At 49.1% G+C, this 23,294-nt stretch overlaps 1 protein-coding gene across 8 annotated transcripts in view; it reads left to right on the forward strand.

The window, feature by feature from the left end:
* LOC119394533 (protein LMBR1L) overlaps positions 1-22,921 on the forward strand; it is a 583,826-nt gene extending 560,905 nt beyond the window's left edge. For all 8 annotated transcript variants that reach the window (XM_037661855.2, XM_049415813.1, XM_049415812.1 and 5 more), the window contains 2 exons: positions 1,318-1,475; positions 17,699-22,921. In XM_037661855.2, coding sequence (XP_037517783.1) covers positions 1,318-1,475; positions 17,699-17,901 — 361 coding nt within the window. In that variant the 3' untranslated portion in view covers positions 17,902-22,921. The remainder of the gene's footprint in view (positions 1-1,317; positions 1,476-17,698) is intronic.
* The last annotated feature ends 373 nt before the right edge of the window (positions 22,922-23,294 follow it).

The raw sequence follows: 23,294 nt of genomic DNA on the forward strand, positions 1-23,294 counted from the left end.
ATGCTTGGCTTAAAGCGGATCGCCATTTTCCAGGCAACCCGGCGCATGCGCAAGCCATAGGCTGGAAGCACTGTGAGAATGCTCTTGCTACAGCATAGAGGCCTCAGAGAGAGGGAAAGGTGTGTCGGAAGAACTTAGCTTTCTGGGCGTAGCTAAGTGATGTCAAGTTGCGCCTAGCAATACAATCGATCGAGAAGAAAAAGAACCTGGCTTTCGCCTTTGAGTCGTATTAGGGGAAGGCATTGGTGGCAGTGCGACTCTTTAGCATAGAGGCACTGTTGTATGCAGCAGTATTTGTCTACCACTTTTGCTGATAACCATATAGACGTATTTAGAGTCTTCTTTCATAACGGAGAATTTTCATTATCCAGTATTCTTTTTATTTGCTAGTTACAAAAAAAAGATCGCTGAAGAGGTTATTTGAGAACGCTCAAGTGCATGAAGCCCTTATTTTTGCATTATCGAGTGAAATACGGAGTGCTCCCGAGATGATTTTCTCCATGAGATTTGCAATGAATCGAAACGTTTCTGGCTCTTCATAAAAGCCTTTATCGTAATTATTCAGGTGCTTGAATGTAAATGCAACTTGTTTCTTCATGTACTCCAGGATGTGAAATTAGCTGCTCCGGAGTGCTCCAAGATGCAAAATTACCTGCTCCAAAGTGCTCCAAGATGATTATTTTTGCTGCTCCAAAGTGCTCCAAAATGAAACTTTTTCTGCTGCAGAAACTGCTCCAAATCAGAAGTCCTCGGTAGCATCACTGTGAATGTTTAGTACATTAACCACATTTATCATATTTATTCTTTTTGCCTACATATCTCAGTTCTGTGATTCGCAGCGGTATTTGCTTACTTATTCGCATAATCATGTCGTCATGATAGGCGATTTTCTCGAGATTCAGTTTTTCGCTTCCCTTTATGTTAAAACTGGTGCACTTCATCTAAATACTACAGACAATTCCCCCTAAGCTTTTCTTGAGTTTATCTGGTGGTGTTTAGTTATTCAAAAACAGGCCCCTCAATCCTTTGTACATCTGCATGTTTAGTCTTTCTGATATTGCATGGTAAGAGGATTCTCCAGTAGCCTGTTCCATGCTTGATTTTCATATTCCTCATTTAATAGCCTTGGAATTGTACCTCAAAATTTTTTTTTTGTTTTATGCAATTAGCATGTCCCAATTATAGCAGTAATTTTTTAATGAAATATATCGGCTTCAGAAACTGCTGTTTCTGGTGGAATGCCTTGTTGAATGCTGGTGATCTTAGGTAACCCTGTGTCAAAATCATGCCACCAAGATAATTCCTGAGCTTCACCAGCTACCTGTGGCTGGCATCTGTGGTGGGTTTCTTCACACTTCCCGTGTTCTGTCGGCTACAACCGAAGCCATCATCAGCCACTGTGACGCAGATCATCGGCAACTGTGCTGTCCTGCTAGTGCTCTCTTCTGCACTGCCTGTCCTTGCCAGGACGCTGGGTGAGTCTTCGGGGTCAATCTTCTCAACTCCCCTAAGGTGTTTTGACATTTCGGTGAGAATGCTTTTTCAAAACAGCTCAACTTTGACCAGCATGAACACAGGACAAAGCACAGGATGGTCCGATGCTTCGTTCACCTGAATGGCTGACTTAAATTGAAACATCATACTACAAAGATTTCTGGGCTTGTTGGGTAGTATCTCTGCGTTCTTAGAAATAGTAAAATGTGTTGTGCATGCCACTGTGATACTGCTACTAGCAATTGTTCATGTGCAGTTAAGCCTCATACGAGAAAGTCATACTTTCAGTTTAACTTTTTTATATTGTGAATTTTGTTAAGTCAAAGTTCCCATGTTCCACAACACAAATAGAACAGTCCTACATCTATTTTAGGTCTATTCACTTACTCTGCAGCATGCTCATACTGAGCTCAGGGTAGGCCTTGAGGTTGTCGTCGGGGGAATTAACCCTTTGAGGGTGGATCTTTTTTCGCGAATTGTGTCCCAAAATTGTGTAATTTTTTTTATTGCTGAATTAAATTATGCAGACAAATCTATTTCAGGAAAATATTGTCTCAAATTTTTTTGGCTGACCGTAAAGTGACAAAAAAGTATTTTGTGTTGTTACATGCACATAGATTTTTCATGAGTAACAGCAAGGATAATTATAAAAAATAACTTATACGACTGTTAAAAATTATGCGTTAGCAATAAATGTGTGTGTAGTTCATAGACATACAAAAATAAGTTCACAAAGTGGCGTCAAGTGGACACACGGAGGGAGGAAAGCCACTTTTTATCCAGTCAGCATCGTCTCGCCATGCATGTTTCTGGGATTTCGCTCGCTCATCTACATCTCAGTCTTAACTCGTAAGTAACTCCTTATATGACAGGCTGACACTTACTGAATCAGATTTTGATTTGCCTGTCGAGCGGCGATTCGGAGGAATCACCACTAGGCTCATTATTGCGGCCGAGAAACCGGCGCGCACTTCCATAGCGCAAGCAAACTGCGCGGGTCAGCCGACTGAAGAAAATTGTGTAGTAGGGAGTGCGTCCCGAAAGCAAAAGCAAGTCCAAAACCTATAATAATTCGTCTTATCGCCAACGAAACGGAAGCGGTTTTTGCGAGTCTCGGAAACAGGAAACGCAACCACAGCGGCATCATTTGTGTCAGTGAGTGCCTGCACGAAAACAGACGTAATCACTTATTCGAAAGCAATGAACTAGATAGCAGGGGCGGATCCAGGTGCCAACTTTGGGGGGGGGGGTGGTATGGTAGGGATTGGAAGTGAGGTAGAGGGCGGGGACAAAAATCTTCCCCCCTTTTGTGTAATGGTAGCTGAAGGAACTTGATAAAGGAGATGGGCGACAGGCATTGCAGGCAGGGTGAAGGGAGATCGCCCCTACCGCCCCCCTTCTGGATCCGCCACTGCAAGATAGTAAAAAATCCGTCACCTTTTGAAACATTCTGAACCGGAATCCGTCAGTTTTGCGGGCGCAATAAGCGGGAACCGGCCGAAGGACGAAACCGAAACTAGCCGGCGCATCGCTGTAGTACAGCTTAAAGAGGAAACGGAGGGGCATCGGCGCTAGGAAAAAGTTTCACGTATTTGCCAAGTGTGGCAGCACATGCAAAGCAAGAGAAATGGTCGAAAAAAATCAACGATTACGATACTGCCTAATGCGAATTCTGAGTGCAGCTGTTGAGGTGTTTTCATTTTGCGATAAGTTGAGACAAACAATTTGAGGCATACAATTATTTATGTACACTTGCATACACTATTTAATCGCATTGAGCATCTTCACACCCAAATGTCTCAGTGCCTGCGTGTAATCCATGTCGCCCTTCTCTTTGACAATTTCTTGCACTGCCCTGTTCAGAATGCACGTACCTCGGTTGGCCTTATTAACACGATAGCGTTAGAGAGCTCGTTTCGCAGAAATTCCAGCGTTGGCGTCAGTGACGGCGTCGTTTGTGAGCCAAAAATCGTCCGTGGCCGAAAAACGGTAAAGATGCAAATAAAATAAACAATAAAAATCTTCGGTCCCCTTGAGAATCGAACCCGGGCCGCTTGCGTGGCAAGCAGGTGTCCCACCACAAAGCCACGATGCTACTTGCAACTGCTTCAGAAAAAAATACTACATAACTGCCATGTAGTGGAAGGAGTCACCTTAACGCATTTTGTTCGGCAGGTGTTACGACGAAAATGATCCCATTCGGTGATTTGTAGGCGCACTGGCGAGGCCATCAAACTACGTTTTTTGCGTGACGCCATGCTTCGAAAAAAGCCGGGATAGTGCACCCATCGCCTCTAAAAGCACACACAAACTTGCAAACAGCTCCAAAAATGGACGGCTATGTCCATCTAGCGGAAAACATAGCAAGCAAACAGCAAACATTAGATAATGTGCTGTCATGAGGCATTGTGAGAAACATGTCTCGACTCTAGCACAGGGACTGCTTTAGATCGAAAACCTGTACCATTACTATACGCCTGGTGCGCGCCGACGGAAGCGCCATAGGCGGCGAACTCAATCATTGCTCTCAGGAAAGCAAGCAGACGGCCGCCGTGGTTTCCTACGTCGTTGTACGTGTGTTTCCGCGTTGTTCACGTTTCCGTAGTGAAATATGCAACGTTCGTCGTATGTGTGGTGACCGAAACTACAAGGGATGTCGAATAACAATTGCTGTGGAGTGGAGTGCTCAAACACCTACAAAAACGCGCCCGGAACACGGTTTTACTCACTACCGCAAGGCCTCCTGAGCAAGAGCGACGGAAGCAATGGATCGCCGCTGTTCGTTGGCAAAGACGAGCCGCTTCGTCATTGTGCGGGTTAACACGTCGCTTCTTGTTCTAATGCTGTCGTTCTGCCATATCGATGCTCGCTGGATGCACTCGATCATGTTGACACTGGTAGACGACCAACGTTATCAGCCTGAGCATGCGTTGGTTCGGTTCGACCGCCGTGCAGGCACTTCGCTCAAACGTTCTATATTTCAGAAGTGTTGTAGTTCGGGCGAGTTGGTCATCCATGAACTTAGCTTCTACTAGCGCGGTACATGTACCGCGCTATTACAAGCTAAGTTCTATATTTATTATTTACAGAAACAGAAATGCAGCAATGGTTGACTTCAGAAAGAACAAGAAGTGATTGAGACGTCACCTTTGTAAACAAAACAAAGCGGATGTTCACCACGAGCTGCACCTCATAGCTGGATCTTGTTACGCTGGTCTGCGCGACGCACCTTTGATATTCACCGGCATGACGATTCACTCCACACGGACGTTTGTTCTCCGCAGTCGGTCATCACATGTCTTCTCGGCGACCCTCTTCAAAACTTGTCACTGCCATCTCTTGATACTTAACTCACAACACTAGATCATCAAACAACACATCTTCTGCGGTCGAGCGAACGATGCTATCACTAGAACGACATAACTTCTTCGCCGACTAACTCCTCACTGACTGACTCTGCCCCCGCGCGCTTGCTGCGCTTGCATTGCCTGTATCGGCTCGCGCCTGGGTTCGAGAAGGTGCGTATGATTCGTCTGTGCGTAGCACAGCGAAAGCTAGGGAAAGGGCGAGATCCCCTCACCGATTCGTCTGCGGAATCAGACGGCGCCGCTGGCTTGGCTTTGCTTTCTCGAATATCCCGATCTTTCGCGTTCGTTGGCTGTGTCGGTGGCGTCTTCTGCGGAGAGGGTAAGAGGCGCGTGGGCGTGCTCCCGGCGCCTTTTTATACTTGGTTTTTCGATGCGCGCGCTCTGTCGCGCACGAACCGTCGGCGCCAGGCTTTCATGGCGTGGTTCGAAATCGGTGACGTGCGCTTAGTTAAGCGCTCGTTCGTGCAAACATCGTGCACAAGTCCACTTTCGTAGAGGCCCACGCCTTTCCTGCAGCTGCCAGTGCAGAATTAGTTGTCTGGCACCCGCACCAAGGGGAAACAGCAGCCGCGAACTTCATTCATCTCCTCACAGCAAAGCTGTGCAAAGCGCTGTCGTCTGCTCGGCTTCCCGCACGTACTGTCGGCGGCGCCCGCTAGGTGGCTATCAGTGGCGCCTCTATAGGCGGTGCACAAGGCGTATAGATACATCACGCGCGCGCGTGTCTGTGTGCGTGTGTGGGCCTGTGTGTGTAACAACACACATTTTAAGTATGCACTTCGGGGTTGAAGTGCGCACTAGGGGCTAGATTTCGCTATCGCGTTCAACTCTTAAAGGCGAAGCTTAAGGGTCCCCCAATTTTTTTACATATTCCACCACGTTAGCGGCACATGCATACCTGTCGAGCACTATCTGAAGATCCATGTTTGAATCTAGGAGGGAGGCCACCTGTTAAGTAGCGCGGGTCGTACGACGCGGCAACGTAGGCACGGAGCGGTATCGGCAACGCTTCTTTATTGCCATCACTAAACCAAACAAGACTGAGGACAACTGAAAACACATTTGTATATATATATACATCCGCTTCCAGCAGATGGCATTCTTCGATACAGGGTTGCTTGAAGAGGGTTGCTTCACTACAGGGTTGCTTGAATACACAACACCACCCATGTGTTAAAGTAATTCACCCACGTTTGCTGCATGAGGGTGGGACGAAGAGTACCAGCTTGGAGAACCGAAATGTACTCTTCCTTGTCCATGATGGCGTGTTTTTCCAAGAACTGCGCCATTGAATCATTGTTGGTCGTTTCCAGGGCCTGGTGCAAGGGTTGATACTTGTTTCGGAGACTCTCGATGTGTTTCTTCTGCATGGCGACGGCGAAAGAGTGCCTTCGACCAATGCACGTAGTCTTCGTTGCTTGCCCAATCCCTGTGGCACACACTTCGTTTTCGTTGAACACGGTAGGGGGGATTGCCCAATTCCTGTGGCACGTACTCGTTTGCGCGGTTACACCCCCGACGGCAACGGCGACGCCGCTCAGTACAGGGGAGCTGCGCTCTAAAAGCGTGCGTTTTAAACATACGGGCAATGATGTACATGTACGACATAAACCCTTTGGTGCCTGTTTGGTGATGCCGTGCATGTACGGCGTAAACCCTTGAAGGGTTTATAGTTCTGTGAACAACCTTCAAGATCTGTGAAAAAGGTCAGACTTTTCGCTGCAGGTGTGGCTTGTATATGGCTGACCTGACGGGATACCCGGCAATAAACAAGTATTGCCACTCTTGTAAAAAAATTGGTCACTTTTTAAGCGTGTGCAAATCGAGAAATATGTCGTTTGAAAAGCTGGGAAGGTCAACGCCGTCACGGTCCTTCAAATCAGTGGCTCCAATGCCTCAACCAAAGATATTCAAGCCCACAATTTTATCAGGAAGATAAGGCTGGTCGGCACAGGCCCTACGGGCTCTTAGCTGAGGCACTGCCACAAATACCTAGCCAACCCGTTGAGATCGCAAACTTGTATTCGGGACGGGTGAAGCAACAGCTTTCTTGCTGTCGTATCTTCCAAGGGAAACAGAGTCAGTGTGCCATTTCATGTCGCATCGCTGCTCGGGCTTGACACCATTCGAAATCTGGGAATCACCATAAACGGCTCCACTTTGAGTTACTGCTAGGTGTCAGGCCTTGACTGGCTGCCTTCAGAACTGATGCACCAGTTTGGACACTTATTCACAGAACAACTAGGGCATGTGAAAGGCTTCGTCCACCATCTCAAGCACCATTTCTCAGCGAAATCAGTATTGGCGAGGCTCATGCACCTGTCATAAAATGTTTGTCTAACAGGTTCTTATGCTTGATGTACTTTATTACGGAAGATGTTTAAAGTAACCTTTTGCCTAAAGCATTACCTTTAAATGGACCGACAAGCAATTTTTATGCTACCTGTTTTCTTTAGCGCAACTGAAAGCTTACCGGTAAGAATGTCTAATCTCGGAGTGGTAATATGGAAAATTGTATCCAGACAATTGCCGTTGTATACAGACAACACATGCTGCAAACAGTGGGAGGTGAGCGTGAGTGTGGTTCGTGTTTGTGCGCGCCGGTTTTCTGCACATGCGTGCACTCCGCGTGCATACGCGACGGCGTGACGTTTCGCTAGTTGCCACAAAGGCAGCCCCGCTTCTTAGCGTGCAACTTCTTTTATCTTGTAAGCAGCACAGAATAAAGCGGGGATGGATAATAATATACATACTCGAACTCTGAGTGCTAATTATGGTGCGCATGAAAGCATCAGGCTGCGTACAGCACAGTGAATGACTCCATACTTCGACTTCAACGCTGTTACGCTAGGCTGGGTGAAATACCATTTTTTGTGACTTCTAAACACAATTTAAAATATATATCCTCAGATCGTGAAAAGGTTGCTTTTATCTGTCACTATAAACATTCTTTTCATTTGCACGAGCATTTAATTACACGTTCTGGCCAGTAATCGGTCCCTTTAACAGCAATCTTTCTATTTTGCAAATAGTGCCGACCTCGATTTCATATTCTCTAATTGTTATTTCCTTGACCGCAGACCATTAGCATTTAAGGGACCGACAACCGAGTTTTCTGACCCAGTTTTTTTAAAGGACCGACAACTGATTTTTCTCGAACCATTTTTTTACGGCGTGACAGAAGGCTCACCCTTCGCAGTGTTTATAGCTGCAGTAGTTAATCCCAAAAGCACGTAGTTATTTTACAAGCAGTATTTTTCAATCTGAAAGCCTCAAAACACGGACTTACCTTTCCTCCAGCAACGCTGAGAACTGATGGCGATGCCACCAGCCCTTCTTGCGATTTGTGAAAGCTATCTTTGTTCTGCTTTCGCAGGAGTTCCTGTAACTATGCTTAATCGCCTTTATTTAGGGCTTTTCAACTAGTTTTGAAAATAACAAGCTGTTACAATGAGATGATGTGGCATTATACACCTCCCCTGTATTTGTACCGCGTCGTGTGCGCATGCGTCCAAGGTTGCTTGCGTCTGTGTCATAGGTAGAGTGACCTAGAATAGGGGGAGTGTCCAAAGCGCCGCGCGAATACATGGGAGGAGCGAGGGCCTTTTGTGGTGAACTGCCGCGGCGCTGCCGTGCCGGACCCGTGGACTTTCTCCGCCGTGGAAGCCGCGCCAAAGCGGCGAGCGTCTGCTACGCGCTGATATTTTGGCCGCTATTAGTATTAGCAAAATTGCGGGAATTTGGGCAATATTTAATACTGCGTCACTGCAACATAATACTGCAGCGACTCATCTTCGCACAGAGAATTCGTTTGTGCGTTGTGAAACAGGGATTTTGTATATTTCCTTTCAGCTGGTTTGCCACCGCAGTGGTCTACCTATTCTAACACCGTGGTCTACACTTACGCGGCTGTTTGAGGAACGCATTCTGCGCGCACCTCATCGTTAGATAAGGCGCTTAACTTTCGTGTGGAATGACGAACGTAAGCATGCTGCAGGAGAGAATAAACTGGAGATAACAAGGAGAACGTAGCAGATATGCACGTAGTAAATGACCAGCTCAAGCTAACGCGATTGCACCCTTCATATCTTTTCTTTTATTTCGGGCGTTCGAGTTCTTTTACAAGGCTGCCTCCCGCGCTCTGCTGTTTCAAGCATTTTCATGCGAAGCCGAATGTGTCTGTGGGATGCGGAGTCGGTGAAGGACGGATCCCAACATAAAACGAAACGATGTTTATTAACGTAGGAGCAGCAGCAGGGCAAGCATACCGATTCTGCGCTTCGGAAGGTTAGAGAAACAAACATGAAACCAGGCTTGGTAGCTTGGGTTATATAGCCAGCAGTGGTGACGTAAGCCTCCGACGAAACTGCGTGGCGCTGTCTTTTATCGGAAGCGTGTTGCAGCAAGTAGCTGTGTCACGCCGGGCTAATCAATGACGAGACGGAGGCTGCGTAGGTCTGTGCGCAGTGGTCGCCACATCACCCCCCCCCCCCCCCCCCGCGGAGTGCAGAGCCCTCAGGGTCTGTAGAAATCTGGGAGGTGTACCAGACGTCCAGAGCGTGTCGTGAAAAGAGCGGGCTGCGACGTCGGTGGCTGTGGAAGGACGCCAGTTGAAAGAGTGGCGCTGCCAGGTTCGTTCGCCGCGATGTATGCGGGCTTGAGTCGGTCAATCGAGACGCGGACGTCGTTCCCGTTCAAGCGCAAGGTGAAGTTCTTGTCGTCGCGATGGACGACTAGATAGGGTCCGCTGTAGGGTGGCTGGAAAGGCCGGCGGATGGTGTCGTCGCGAAGGAAAGCATGCGTGCACGATGCTAGCTCTTTGAACACAAAAGGTGTGTGCTTGCTATGGTGGGCTGCAGGGGACGGGCGTAAGGCAGCGATGGTGCGTCGGAGCCGGGCGACGAAGTCGGTGGGGTCTGACGTCGTAGTGCTGGATGGCAGAGCTGCGAGAAATTCACCTGGCAGACGGAGTGGTTCCCCGTAGACGAGCTCTGCTGGCGTAGTATGGATGTCCGGCTTGAAGGTGGCGCGAAGACCGAGGATGACAGCTGGGATGGCCTCGAGCCAGGTTGAGTCCGGGTGGCACATAATGGCGGCTTTGAACTGTCGGTGAAAACGCTGGATCATTCCGTTGGCGCAGGGATGGTAGCTCGTGGTCCTCAAGCGTTCAAACCCGATGGTCAATCCCAGGAGCCTGAATAGGTGAGACTCAAACTGTCGCCCTTGGTCGGTGGTTACGCGGCGGGGATCGCCGAAACGGGCAATCCAGCCGGAGAAGAAGGCCGAGGCGACGTCTTCCGCGGTGATTCTCTCGAGAGGCCATGCCTCGGGCCATCGAGTGTAGCGGTCGATGGCGGTGAGGCAGTAGCGTTAGGGTCCTGCCGGGGGAAATGGTCCTATGATGTCGAGGTGGACGTGCTCGAACCGACCTGAGGGCTGAGCGAATGTTCCGAGTGGGGACGTGACGTGCCTGGTGACTTTTGCACGTTGGCAGTGAATGCAGGAGCGCGCCCACGTGCGACAATCCCGCTGCATGGAGGGCCAGACATAGCGGTCAGCCACGAGGCGTGTAGAGGCACGTATGCCGGGATGGCTGAGGTTGTGGAGCTGGTTGAAAAGACCACGTTGATGGCACAGGGGCACGTAGGGCCTGCTTCGTCCTGTCGACATGTCGCAGCAGATAGTTCTTGCCGACCCTGGAATGGGGACTTCTTTTAGCTGAAGTGAGGGCGTGCCCTTGAGAAGTTCCTGCAGCTCGGCGTCCGTGGTCTGAGTCTCGGCGAGGATGTCTGCTGTTATTTGCACCGAGCTGATGGTGGCCACACGTGAAAGCGCGTCGGCGACCATGTTGTCTTTCCCGCTGATGTGTTGGATGTCGGTGGTGAACTGTGCAATGAACGAGAGTTGGTTCTGCTGAACAGGCGGGAGTTTATCGCGACGTTGAGAGAAGGCGTACGTTACAGGTTTGTGGTCGGTATAGATGGTGCAGTGCTGCGCTTCGAGAACGTGGCGAAAGTACTGCACTGCTTCGTATATCGCCAGAACTTCTCTGTAGTAAGCTGGCGAACTCGTACGGGCAGCGGTCGTGGTTTCGTCGGTGGAACTGGCCATTGAAGGGCTCACCTTCCGAGCTGAGAGTTTCCTAGAAAGGAATGCCAAGGGGTGCCAGGTGTTGTCCACGCGTTGCATCAGGGTGGCGCCGACGGTGAAACCAGAGGCGTCCGTGAAGAGTCCCAAGGGAGCGTCTGGGACGGGATGGGAGAGGAGCGTGGTGGTGCAGAGAGCAGTCTTGCATTCCTCAAAAACTTGCACCCAAGTCGGTGTCCACGTGACGGGTTGGTTTCCACGTAGACCAGCCAGGACATCGTGAAGGGGCGCCTGGTAGTCGGCGGCGTGCGGTAAGAAGCGTCTATAGAAGTTCAGCATGCCGAGGAAACGGCGAAGGTCTTTAGCGGTGGTGGGTTGAGGGTACTTTTGCAAGTCAGAGATGCGATCAGGCAGGGGTCGAGTTCCCTCTGATGAAACTTCGTGGCCGAGGAAATGGACGGTGGAAGCGCCGAGCGTGCTCTTCTGGACGTTGACGAGCAGGCTGTGGTCGTCGAGGCGTTGGAGCAACAGACGAAGGTGCCCGTGGTGTTCTTCGGCGTCACGTGAAAAGATCAATATGTCGTCAAGATAGACGAAGCAGAAGTCGAGGCCACGGACGACTTCGTCGATGAAGCGCTGAAAGGTTTGCCCAGCGTTCCTAAGGCCAAAACTCATGAAGGGAAACTCGAACAAGCCAAACGGGGTGATTATTGCAGTTTTCGTGACGTCGTCCGGGTTGACGGGTATCTGCGTGTAAGCCTTCACCAACTCTAGCACGGAGAAGACGTGGCAGCCATGAATGCGATGGGCGAAGTCCTGTATGTGGTGGACTGGGTACCTGTCCGGGATGGTGCGTGCGTTGAGGGCGCGGTAGTCCCCACATGGTCGCCAGCCAGCGGTCTTCGGGACAAGGTGAAGTGGCGAGGCCCATGGGCCGTCGGAGCGACGGGCGATGCCTTCTCGGAGCATGGCTTCGAACTCTGCCTTGGCTATGCGCATGCGGTCTGGGGCAAGGCGACGGGCACGGCAAAAAACCGGGGGGCCTGGAGAGGTCCGGATGTAGTGCACGGTGGTGTGCTGCACTTTGCGTGGCAGTCCGCTTGGGCGCGTCAAGCCGGGAAACTCGGCGAGGATGGCATGGTACGCCGAGTGATCATCGACACTGTGGACCTTGATGCTTGGCTGTTGGGCGGTCGTTCGCTGGCCTTGTGTGGAGTGTCCCGTTGTCGCGTCGATGAGCCGGTCGTTGCGGCAGTCCGGAAGGAGGTTGTAGTGAGCCAGGAAGTCTGAGCCGATGATTGGCTCGGCGACGTCGGCGATGACAAAGTTCCAAGGAAGGTCGCGGCGTGAGTTCTTGAGCTGGATGTGCAGGCGCAGCGAGCCGTACGTCTTGATTGTGGACCGGTTTGCCGCGCTGAGCTCGAAAGATGTCGGCGGGTGAGGGCCTTGAAGGTGAGATCGCGGGTAGCAGCAAATGTCGGAACCGCTGTCGACCAGGTAACGCTGCTTCGTGATCTGGTAGGTGACGAAGATTCGACGGCCTCCGGGTTGGCAGCTTGCGGCCGTCTCTACGAGCTGCCGTTGTCGTTTTCCGCATGTCCTATGGAACAAGGTGAACGACATTGCCGGGCTTTGTCGCCGAAGCGTCGGTGTTAGTAGCACGGACCGTTGATGTCAGGTTGCGGCAATGAGGTGGTGTTTCGGTCGCGGCCTGGCGAATGGCGGCGCTGTCGCATCGGAAGACGTTCACCCAGGTGTTGTTGAATGGAGGTGAGCCGTCGATCGATGTCGTCGATACGGCGCGCAAGCTCCGTGGTGTTCAGCGGTGCGGCGACAGCCTGGGTGGAGGGCGACAACTGCGGTAAGGAGGCCTCGACGACGCGATCAGCAATTTCCGCAAGTTCGTCGAGAGGTTGCCCGACCTGTGCCTGCAGAATTGCCTGGGCGTGCGGCGGGAGTCGTTGGAGCCACAGCAATCGCAGGAAAGAATCCTGTACGTGCATGTTGCCCGCGAGCGCACGCATGTGGCGCAGGAGCTGCGAAGGGTTGCGCTCAGCGAGCTCAGCGGACTGCAGTTGTATCTTTTGTTCTTCTGAGAGTGATAAACGACGGATAAGTGCGGTCTTCAGGTGTTCGTACGCGTTAGCCGTTGGCGGGTTTGCGAGGATATCCCGGACCTCGTTGGCGTAACGTGCGTCCAAGTGGGCGACGACGTAGTCGTAGCGGGTCCGGTCTTGGTTGATGTGCGCCAGGGAGAACTGGGCCTCGACCTGGGCAAACCAGACGTCGGGTGAGTCCGCCCAAAACGGCGGAAGCTTGACAGCAACACGCCAGGAAGCAGCGTGCGGGATGGCTTCTGTAGGACTTCTGACGTCCTCAGCGGGGCCGGTGGGCACGGTCTCGTTTGTGGAAGCGTTGCGAGCTTGCTGCTGTTGCTGGGTCAGTAGTTCCTGTTGGAGTTGTTGTACCTGATGGCGGAGAGCGGTGAGGTCTTCTGAGTCGGCCATGGCGGTGCGGTTAGTTCGATTTCCGGGTCACCAGATGTGGGATGCGGAGTCGGTGAAGGACGGATCCCAGTATAAAACGAAACGATGTTTATTAACGTAGTAGCAGCAGCAGGGCAAGCATGCCGATGCTGCGCTTCGGAAGGTTAGAGAAACAAACATGAAACCAAGCTTTATAGCTTGGGTTATATAGCCAGCAGTGATGACGTAAGCCTCCGACGAAACTGCGTGGCGCTGTCTTTTATCGGAAGCGTGTTGCAGCAAGTAGCTGTGTCACGCCGGGCTAATCAGTGACGAGACGGAGGCTGCGTAGGTCTGTGCGCAGTGGTCGCCACATGTCCATCGGCGTGGCCGCTGTACCAAATGTATAAAAGTACTCGAGTAACTCGCGTCTCGTTCGCTTGGTATGCACGAAAATTGGCATGGAGAGGCACGAATGTATGCCTAATATGGCCGATAGGTCATGGCATCACGAACCTGACATGCTTGCCATTTTGCGTAAAGACTGACAATAATAATATGGTGTGTGGCACGCAAACCCGCATTCTTCGGGCAGAAATAATTCTGGCGATGTGTGGTCTGATGATTTGTCTCCGTCAGCTAATAAAAACGGGCTGGTCACCAATATCGATGTCAGCATGTAAGACTTACCCCTACATCTTGAAGAACTGACCGCATAGGTAAAATGTATGCGAAAAAATACATGAAAAAACAAAACACGGTCCCTTATGCAATTCGCCTGAGACGACTCCGAAACGAAATGCATCTTTTTCGCCAGTCTATGCATCGATCCTCCCCCTCCCTTTCTCCGAAATCTTTCTGCATGTATCGTGGTTTCGGAGTGCCCACAGGATCGAAGGCATTGCAAGCTTTCTGCACGTCACCTGTTTTTACATTGCCTCCGTGATCAGCCGCAGATTACGGAGGCAATGCAAAGCGACCATATGATGTGATGGCGTCATCATACGACGTCACATTTTGTTGATCTGTGACGTCATGGTGACGCCACCACGTGATGATCTTGTGCGTCACTCGTGTTGGCGATGCGAGACGCCGACGGTCTACTTTCGTGTTTGATGAGGCATCTAAGGCTTCTGCCTTTTATAAAAACAGGACAAACCAAAGTAAGTGAAATGATAACAGTGCAACATCGTGTATGCGTCACTTCATGCTCATCTATATATATATGAGGAAGTCACAGGGAAAAGCATAACATAAAGGCCGGTCCCCGGCCGAAAGCTCAGAATAAATGTTAAATGTTATCTTTTTCACTGTGACTTCCTCTATATTTTAACTGATAGCCAGGAATATTCCTTTGAAATTATATATATATATATATATATATATATATATATATATATATATATATATATATATATATATATATATGTGTGTGTGTGTGTGTGTGTGTTATCGCATGTTGCATTTTTTCGGACTAGGTACCTAAGAGATCTCTGTATCTGAACAATTTTCTGAAGTGAGATTAGACTTTCATATTTTTAAATTTCTTACCGTATTTTAGTTCAGGCAGCTATTTAACTCGTACAGCAAGGATGGGGCTATTTGTAACTTCATTTCATTATATCTGGATATTTGTAAAGCATTTGCCATATCACGCCTCTTATAAAAAAGCTTGTGGAATAAGGCTAGTTTACCTGGCTTTGCTTTTCTTTCAAATGTTTGCGCATGGTGAGCCTTGCTATACGCTACCTCAAAAGCAAAATAAGCCAACAGCATTGAGGTCGTATGGCCGTCTCTACTGTTTCTTTTGTTTCTCTTACGTCTTCCCGGTGTGCTCTGTATATAATAAAGTGCTAGGGTAGGCTAACAAATTGTCGAATAAAGCGGGGTACATGTGGCTAGGAAACCACTGGCGACCATGAGTAAAAAGCTCGTTGTGTAAAGCGGTCACTGAGCGTAAGTATTTCAGCTGACTGCACGTGTAATTTACTTTTTTTATTACTCTTGATTCTTGCATGCGTTATGCTATTCCCGGTTACCCGTGAGAAAGAGGGTTTTTTTTTTCGTTTTTTTCTTGTGGTTGTTCGTTTTGCGGGTTTTTACGCACGCACCAACGTTCTCGAACTCGATCGCAGGAACTAGGCCACGCTGATGCCGCTTGACACATGATTTTTTTTGCATTTTGTTGTTGCCCCAGCACTAACACAACACTTAAAGATGGATAAGATCCATTCCGCGCAGCATTGCAATAGTTAAGTGGACTTGAAGTGCCCTGTGTGGAAACTGAGCGCAAAAACTACAGCGCGCAGCAGACGCCCCTCGTTTTCCGCGCGCTTCCCGAGTGCGGAAAGCCCACGGGTCCGGCTCACCAGCGGCGCGGCGCGGGGGTTCACCGCAAAAGGCCCACGCGGGAGCCGGCGCTTTGGACACTCCCCCTATTCTAGGTCACTCTAGTCATGGGTAGCTTGTGTCCCGGCGTCGTTGCTCTCTCGATGCACGAGCCATGCCAAGTCATTGAAAACGTCACTACGCATATGCGCGGCCGCGCCGAGTAGCAGCGCGCGTCATTTCTGAGACGAGGTGTAGGTAGCAAAACTATGTCGCTCTAAAATCTTAGCGACTTGGAAACTGTGCACGGTTGCATGAGCATGCTGAAAAGTTGCCCAAGACGCGCTGACGAGCGTGGGATCATTATGTCACGCGAAGGCAGCGCCACTTTAGTGCATACTACTAAATCAGGCCTATATGTACATTTTTATGGAGTAATACATTTTTATATAAAGAAACGAACACTATTTCAATACTAACAAAAAAATTGTCGACCGCGTACTGCAGTCAACGGTCACGTGGCTGGGTTCATCGGATCGTTCATGTTTTTGCCGCCAGAGGCGCCACAGGTATTTTTAGCAGCTTAAGAAATAAAAATATAAATCTATCTCTCACGAAAAAAAAAATGGTTGGTTTGAGTCAATGCGACGGACACTCTTTCCATCAGTGGAGTCATCTCATTTCATGTTCTGTGCAGTTGTCGGTGCCTTTAAGGCGCAATTGAAAGCTCACCCTTCCTATTGTTTGTAGCTGCAGCCGTTAATCCCAAAAGCGCATGGTTATTTTATTTGAGTATTTTCGATCTGAAAAGCCCATGAACTGTACGTACACTTCCTCCTCCAGCAACGCTGTGAAGGAATAGCGATGCCGATAGCCCTTCTCGCATTATGTTCAAGCTTCTGCTTTCACAGCAGTGGGTGAAACGGGGTAACCACCTTCATATTGACATTTTCGACCATCTTGGAATATTAAAAGCAGCTACAATAAGTTTTCCAAACTCTCGTCGTCACGTGAGATCTCTTTACAACCTCGCGAGCTAGGCGCTCGTGGCCTCCGCGATTAGTTCCGGCAACGCGTCGCCGGGAGTAATCTCGGAGGCCGCGATGCGTTCTTCGTACATTTCCAACACGTCGGCGGGTTCCGCTAGACCCTCATCTAACAACGTTCATGCTGCCGCTCATGAGCATCGGGTCATGCGTCAAGCAGAACAATGGCGGCACTACTGTTCTGCTCAGCTCAAACGAATGCATATCTGCACGATTTACGTTAGAAAAGATTATAATAAAAAGTATGCTGTGTTTAAATGCTCATTAATAGCTGAAGTAACGTAGAGTACTGGGCGAGTTGTATAGATTCATGTCGAAGCGAAGTGCGAGGAAAACAGGACACAGTGAGGTTGTCCCGTGTGTTCTTTACTGTGCGCTGTTTTTCGCGCGCTTCGCTTCGACATGGAACTAATTAATAGCGTACACTAGTAAAAGGTCACGTGATAGGTATGTGTGCACGTTCACTTTTTTGCCACCAGAGGCGCCAAAGTAATATTGAGGGAAAAAACAAAAATATAAATTCGCGCTTAATGAGAAAAAAGAGTTCGTTTTAGGCACTACACTAGACAATCCTTCTGTTAGTGTGGTTATCTCAATTCGTCTTCTGAGCGGTTGTCGGTCCCATTATTTACCCCAAAAGCCTGTTGACTCTGAGGTTGATTAAGCTCCTCCCAATTTCTCATTGAGGTCAGAAAAGCATTAAGACCTTGTTGCAGGCTAGTTGGTTTGTATCAAACGGGTGGCGTACTGCCCTAGCACGAAGGAAGGAAAAGACACTTTCCTGTCCCTTTTCATGCTTCTTTCCTTCATAGTACGCCACCCTTTCAGAAAAGCACTGCATCCACTAGAAAAATCACCTACTGCGTTTGCACAGCAAGGTCCCGTTATGGGCCATTTTCTAATTTTGCAGGCATCACAAACTTTGACCTGTTGGGTGACTTTGGCCGCATCAAGTGGTTGGCCAGCTTTCCATTGGTGCTCACCTACAACGTGGTGTTTGTGGCAGCTGCCGCCACCAGCCTGACCACCAAGGTGACGGCGACAGTGCGGACTGAGCTGCTGGGACGCCTGGCAAGCTGGGGCACAGCTACCCCCTGGCCAAAGGAGGATTGACAAATATTTATTGATAGTTCCTAATTTTTTAACAGTGGCATTACTTCTGTGATTTATTGTGGTGTGACAATGTGTTGCTACTGAGTGCCCTATTTCTAAAGAATGAGCACTAAACTAGTATGAACAACTTGAAAATTGCAGTGGGCTCATCACCTAGTCACAGTTTGGCATGCTGCAGGGAGCAATAAAGGCCGCACAGCACTGGCGCTGTGCCACATGGCACGCAATGCAATGCAGTGGTGGCAAGGAAGTGCACACATATATTTGTGCATTGAACGAATTTGGTTTCTTCCAAAATTTGCATTCTTTACACTTCTGAGAACGAAATTTTCAGCTGAACATTCCTTGTTGGGAGCACTAATTATGAACTTAGGCTACTTTATTTTCCTGTAAAACTGTTATGGAACTTTTATCTCCCTAGTAGGCACTCTACTTGGTGAAAAAAAATGTAGTCTTGCTCAGCATGTTCAGTCTTTTTTTTTTGCATTTCATGCCTGAAATACTTTGCTTCAGTTATCACAATGATCGACACAGTGTGATACTTAGCAAATGCGCCATAAAAGTTACGTGTAAAGGGAATCGTTTCCATTTTGGCAGGCTGAGAGATTCCATATGCTGCTTGCTCAATGGGAATGATTTTACAAAGCACAAAACTGGGCAAGTTGGTATGGATTCATCATTACCAGAGAGTGCACACTCAAGACGGAGACACAAGGAAGAACACAAGTGCTCCAGTGTTGCGTTCTTCCCTCTATGTTTTGAGTGCGTGCTCTCCGGTAATGAGGGAATGACTGAACTGCTCACACAGAGCCACACTGTGCAATAGTGCTTGATGAGAATTCATGTCATTTTTCTCGGTACTGGCATGCACTGTGTTCCGCCCTGTTTTGTTGCCGATGTAAAGAATAACTAGACAAAGCAGAATACATATCTCTGGCCCTTGCCACCTGACTCCATGATCTTGATTGCACAACACCTCCCCTTCTTCAGGTGTAGCAAACGTCAGTTCATTCAAAGGCTCAGATGATGAGGCAGCTACGTGACGCACCTTCGCCGAATCTACCACTCCCTATGGAGGTGCTGTATTGGACAGCACACATTTCCGTTTGCTTTCTGCACAGTGCTCAGTTAAGGTGCCCGTCTAAGAATATTCCCTTGCTGCTGAGCCCCTTGCGTAACTTGGATCAAAGCACCTCTGTGGTGGTTGTAGCTTTCTGTCTCCCTTTTACAGCGAAAGTTGTTATGAGATCATTTCAACGGCCGTTTTTGGTGGCGTAGTTGTCCGCCGCCGCCGGTGTCCGTAACCACTATCGCTCGAAATAAGAAAAAAAAAACGAAATAAAAAATTTCCAGGATCGAATGGGGTTCGAACCTGGGCCCTCTGCGTGGGAAGTGTTGTACCTCAGAGCCATGCCGGTGCTTGGAACTGCCTTGCAAAAAGACGCTATACAGGCTTCATGTCCGGAAGGAACCACATTAGCATATGCAATGTAGCGTGGTAGAAGAGTAAAATAAGCACCAAGCGTCGCACAACGCGAATTCTGTAACCAGGCGTCACACAATACGAATTGCGCAACGAGTGAGCTGTTGGATGCTTCCAACCCACTACAAGGGGCTCTGCAATAATTCTTCATCTTCATCAGGCACAACACCAACGAAGTGCGCATAATGCCTTACATGTTTATAGCGGGTACCACGGCTCTCCGTTGAATGACGAAAAATGGCATAGTGCCTGCTACCCTACTTTTCAAAAATTATATTGATCTATAGCGTAGTGCGTTCCTCGCAAGTGCACTTTTATTGGTTGCCAAGGAAGCCCATAAGCGCATGGTCCATTTCCTCGGGGTCTCAGTAAAGTCCTCCCCCCCCCCCTCGCGCTCCCACGTCAACGTATGTTATACAGCATGACGGGAGAGGGAAATAACGACCGGGTGTCACACAACGTGAATTACGTAACTGTTGAACCGTTTAAAGCTTCCAGCCCATTACAAAGGGCTGAGCCACAATTCTTCATCGTCATCAGTCCTCACGTAAACATTTCCATTTCACAGAAATTATGATGATTTATAGCGTAGTGGGTTCCTCGCAAGTTCACTTGCATTGGTTGCCAAGGAAGCCCATAAGCCGATCATCCATTTCCTCAGGGTCTCAATAAAGTTCTTCCCCCTTCTCTCTGTTTCTCTGTCTCACGTCAATGTATGCTATATTGCATTAAGGGAGAGTTAAATAGCGACCGGGCGTCACACAATGCGAATTGCGTAACTGGTGAGCCGTTTAACGCTTCTAACCCATTACAAAGGGCTGAGCCACAATTCTTCATCGTCATCAGTCGTCACGTAAACAAAGTGCACATAATGCCTTACATATGTGTAGCTGGAACCTCGCTTATGCGCACAATGACGAATAATGGCAATTTAGGTGCTTCCCAATTTCACAAATATTGTGATTTATGGCGTAGTGGGTACCTTGCTAGTGTACTTGTATTAGTAGCCCCAACAGAGTTTACAACGGACTCTAGAAATGCCGCTCCTCCAGCTTTCGCTGTGACTGTGCTGCGCTTTCCGCGCAGGCCTGGCATTTTTTTTCGCTGGGTTTTGTTAAGTTGCCTGCACATAATGCAATATTTCCAAGTTGTCTTTAACAACCTGGGCATCACTGGCACACTTGTCTCTAGCTTCCGGCCCTCTCAGTTGGTGATTACCCTTCACAACCTGGTGTAGCCCTGTGGGTTGATAGGCCTTCAGTTATTTCACAGGATTTTCAAAGAATGTTCCTTGCTACATCTACTGTTCTCCCTGCATCCCCATTGCTTTGGGCGTAGTGTGGGCTTGAAGACACATGTTTCATGCCCCGCTTATTCACAGATGGTCCAAATTCAGCAGAAGGAAACTGTGGGCTATTATCTGATCGAAGCACATCCACAGTGCCGTAATGTGCAAAGACAGCCAGGACACTTATCCTATGCATGAGTAGCCTCGAGCTTGTGGCTATTGGGCTTGCTGCACCCTGTCCGTAGTCACAGCAAAGCAGACGGAGATCTCGGGGAACAAGAAGCAAAACTTCTTTACTGCGGCTTCCGCATCACGCAAGGCGCATTCATGCTCCAAGAGAGGCAGGCGGGAACAGCAGCTCGGGCAGCCAGTGACTCATGATGCAGTGCACAGGCTGCCCCTTTTGAACAACGCAGGTGGGTTACGCGAGATAGCCGGTGATCCCCCCCCCCCTCAAAAAGGCAGGGTAGGGAACCGGAGGATGGTCCGGAAGGTCCAGCTGCAAAGCACTTTGAGCGTCTCTGCAACAGTGGAGCCAGTAGATGGCGGCACGCACGACACCAAAGGTCGAGCAGGCCTGGTACCGCTAGTGGGAATCCTGGAGCCGCGCTCCATGGAGGTATGGCGTAGTGGTGGCGGCGGTCTTGACCTTGCTGACGACACTCCAAAAGCAGAAGACAGACCGTAGCGAAAAGGACTAAAGACACTTTCTTCCTTCCACCAAACGAAAGGCATCCCGTGGCAGAAAACGAACTTTATCAGACATCAGCGCTGTGGTTTGTTTAATCACTCTAGATAAGAAGCCACAACATAATCATACATCCCATATACGCCACCGATAGTAAAGATTGCTGTGCAAGTTGATGATTCATGACTATTAAAACAGTACGAACACAATGGCACGGAACGAGGAAGGAACACATACGACAATTAGGGCTGCTATCAACTCTTTATTTCCTGCGTTTGCCACGTATAAGTGCCTACACAAACCATGAGCATGAAAAAGAAGAGAAGGCGAGATTAATCGATATTCATTAAACAACTCAGCCTTCTGCTGATCGCTAGTGATCTGAAAATGCAAGCTCTTTGCTTGACAGTGCCAGAGATGCCACATTCGCACATTTGTTTCCCACACGTGTAACGTCCACAGCCTCTATTGGCGACGAGGAGTTCCAGAGTCGCCCTCTATCGAACGCGCCTCGATTGCGTGCTAGGTAGGATACCGCCGGCGCGCCCCCCATAGGTTTTGCTGTCGGCGCTCTACAAAAACACCTCGCGGAAGCCCTCCAGGACATGTCTGTAAGTACTTTCGAAAGGAACTGTGTTCTTTACTGTCAAAATAATCATTTTCGACGAACTGAAAGCGCAAGGTAGTTTACAGTCGCTGTCTCTTTGCAGAAAACCGAGCACCCGCTTCACGCGGTGACCGCGTTGGAGACAACCGGGTTCTTGCGTGAAAGGTATCCACTCGCTGAGTGGAAACTATGTGAAATATTTTGTTAGAGTAGACTGCCTGTATAACCAAACGGAGCATAACAGAAAGAAGCCTCAAGCCAGCGATCGCACGGGTTCGCGACGACTGACGGTGCCTCTGCATGTATAAGCGTGTGCATGTATCTTCGTACTGATGGTTTCGCTTTTGCTACGAGCGCGTTTTGACACCACGCTGTGAACTTTAGGCCGCAAAATAAGAGAATTTGTGAGTACACAAACAACTACTGTTGCGCGGGCGCTGTCAGAGCAGTTCAAAAACTATTTCGTTACAACTACGGCTTCGGTGCGCATGGCAACTTTGTGATGTGCCGTCCCGACGATTCAGTGTTTTTTTTTTTTTCGGTCTAAAGTTGTGCGCGTTTCAATGTCATGTGACAAGTTGTCTCGCACTGCGTATTGATCGGTCTTTTCAACGGGCAAATGCCGCTGCTTCTGTTTCTTTATTCAGTGCATTCGTTTCGTTTCGTGCTCACAGAAAACGTGAGCCAATGCGACTCCTTTTTTTAATGCTCCTTAATTATCGTTCCCTTGGCATTCCAGTGAACTTGCCGCTCTCTGTCATCAACATATTCATAGACCGAAGCTTCACCACTTCGAGATTGCAGGTGGAAGGAGAAGCAGTCTACGAGACGGAGCATCTAGTAGCATGCAACGCCAAGGAAAAGAAAGAAAATACAGTAACTCCGCCGGACTTGTTCTGTAAACGTCGGCTGTGAACTAGGACCCACATGAGCTTCAAATAGCGGCGAATAAAATAGGAGTTATTGCAGCAACCAGCAGCGACAAAACAGGATAGTAATTATTTGGCGTGTACCCCTGCAATTTTGGCAGCAGTGTCGTATCTAACGCCAACAGGGTGGCATATCTTTCCCACAAAAATAAATGAGGCTCCAAGGAAATACATGGGTTGGTGAGGCCCAACGTGGGTTTGAGAGTGGCATAAATATGGGCTTTTTAGCACATAGTGTTTACGTCAGGGGAACGCAAGCTTGACTGAAAAAATGTTATTGCCAACATAAATGCAGCACACAGCCGCAGCATTTGACTCTTTCGTTATGTACACTGTCGTCCTTTATGAAAGGGAACACGCGAGCGCGTGGCCTGGGCTCAGCCGCGACTGCCTGCAGC

The sequence above is a fragment of the Rhipicephalus sanguineus genome, chromosome 5, assembly GCF_013339695.2.
Source record: "Rhipicephalus sanguineus isolate Rsan-2018 chromosome 5, BIME_Rsan_1.4, whole genome shotgun sequence".
Lineage (NCBI taxonomy): Eukaryota > Metazoa > Arthropoda > Arachnida > Ixodida > Ixodidae > Rhipicephalus > Rhipicephalus sanguineus.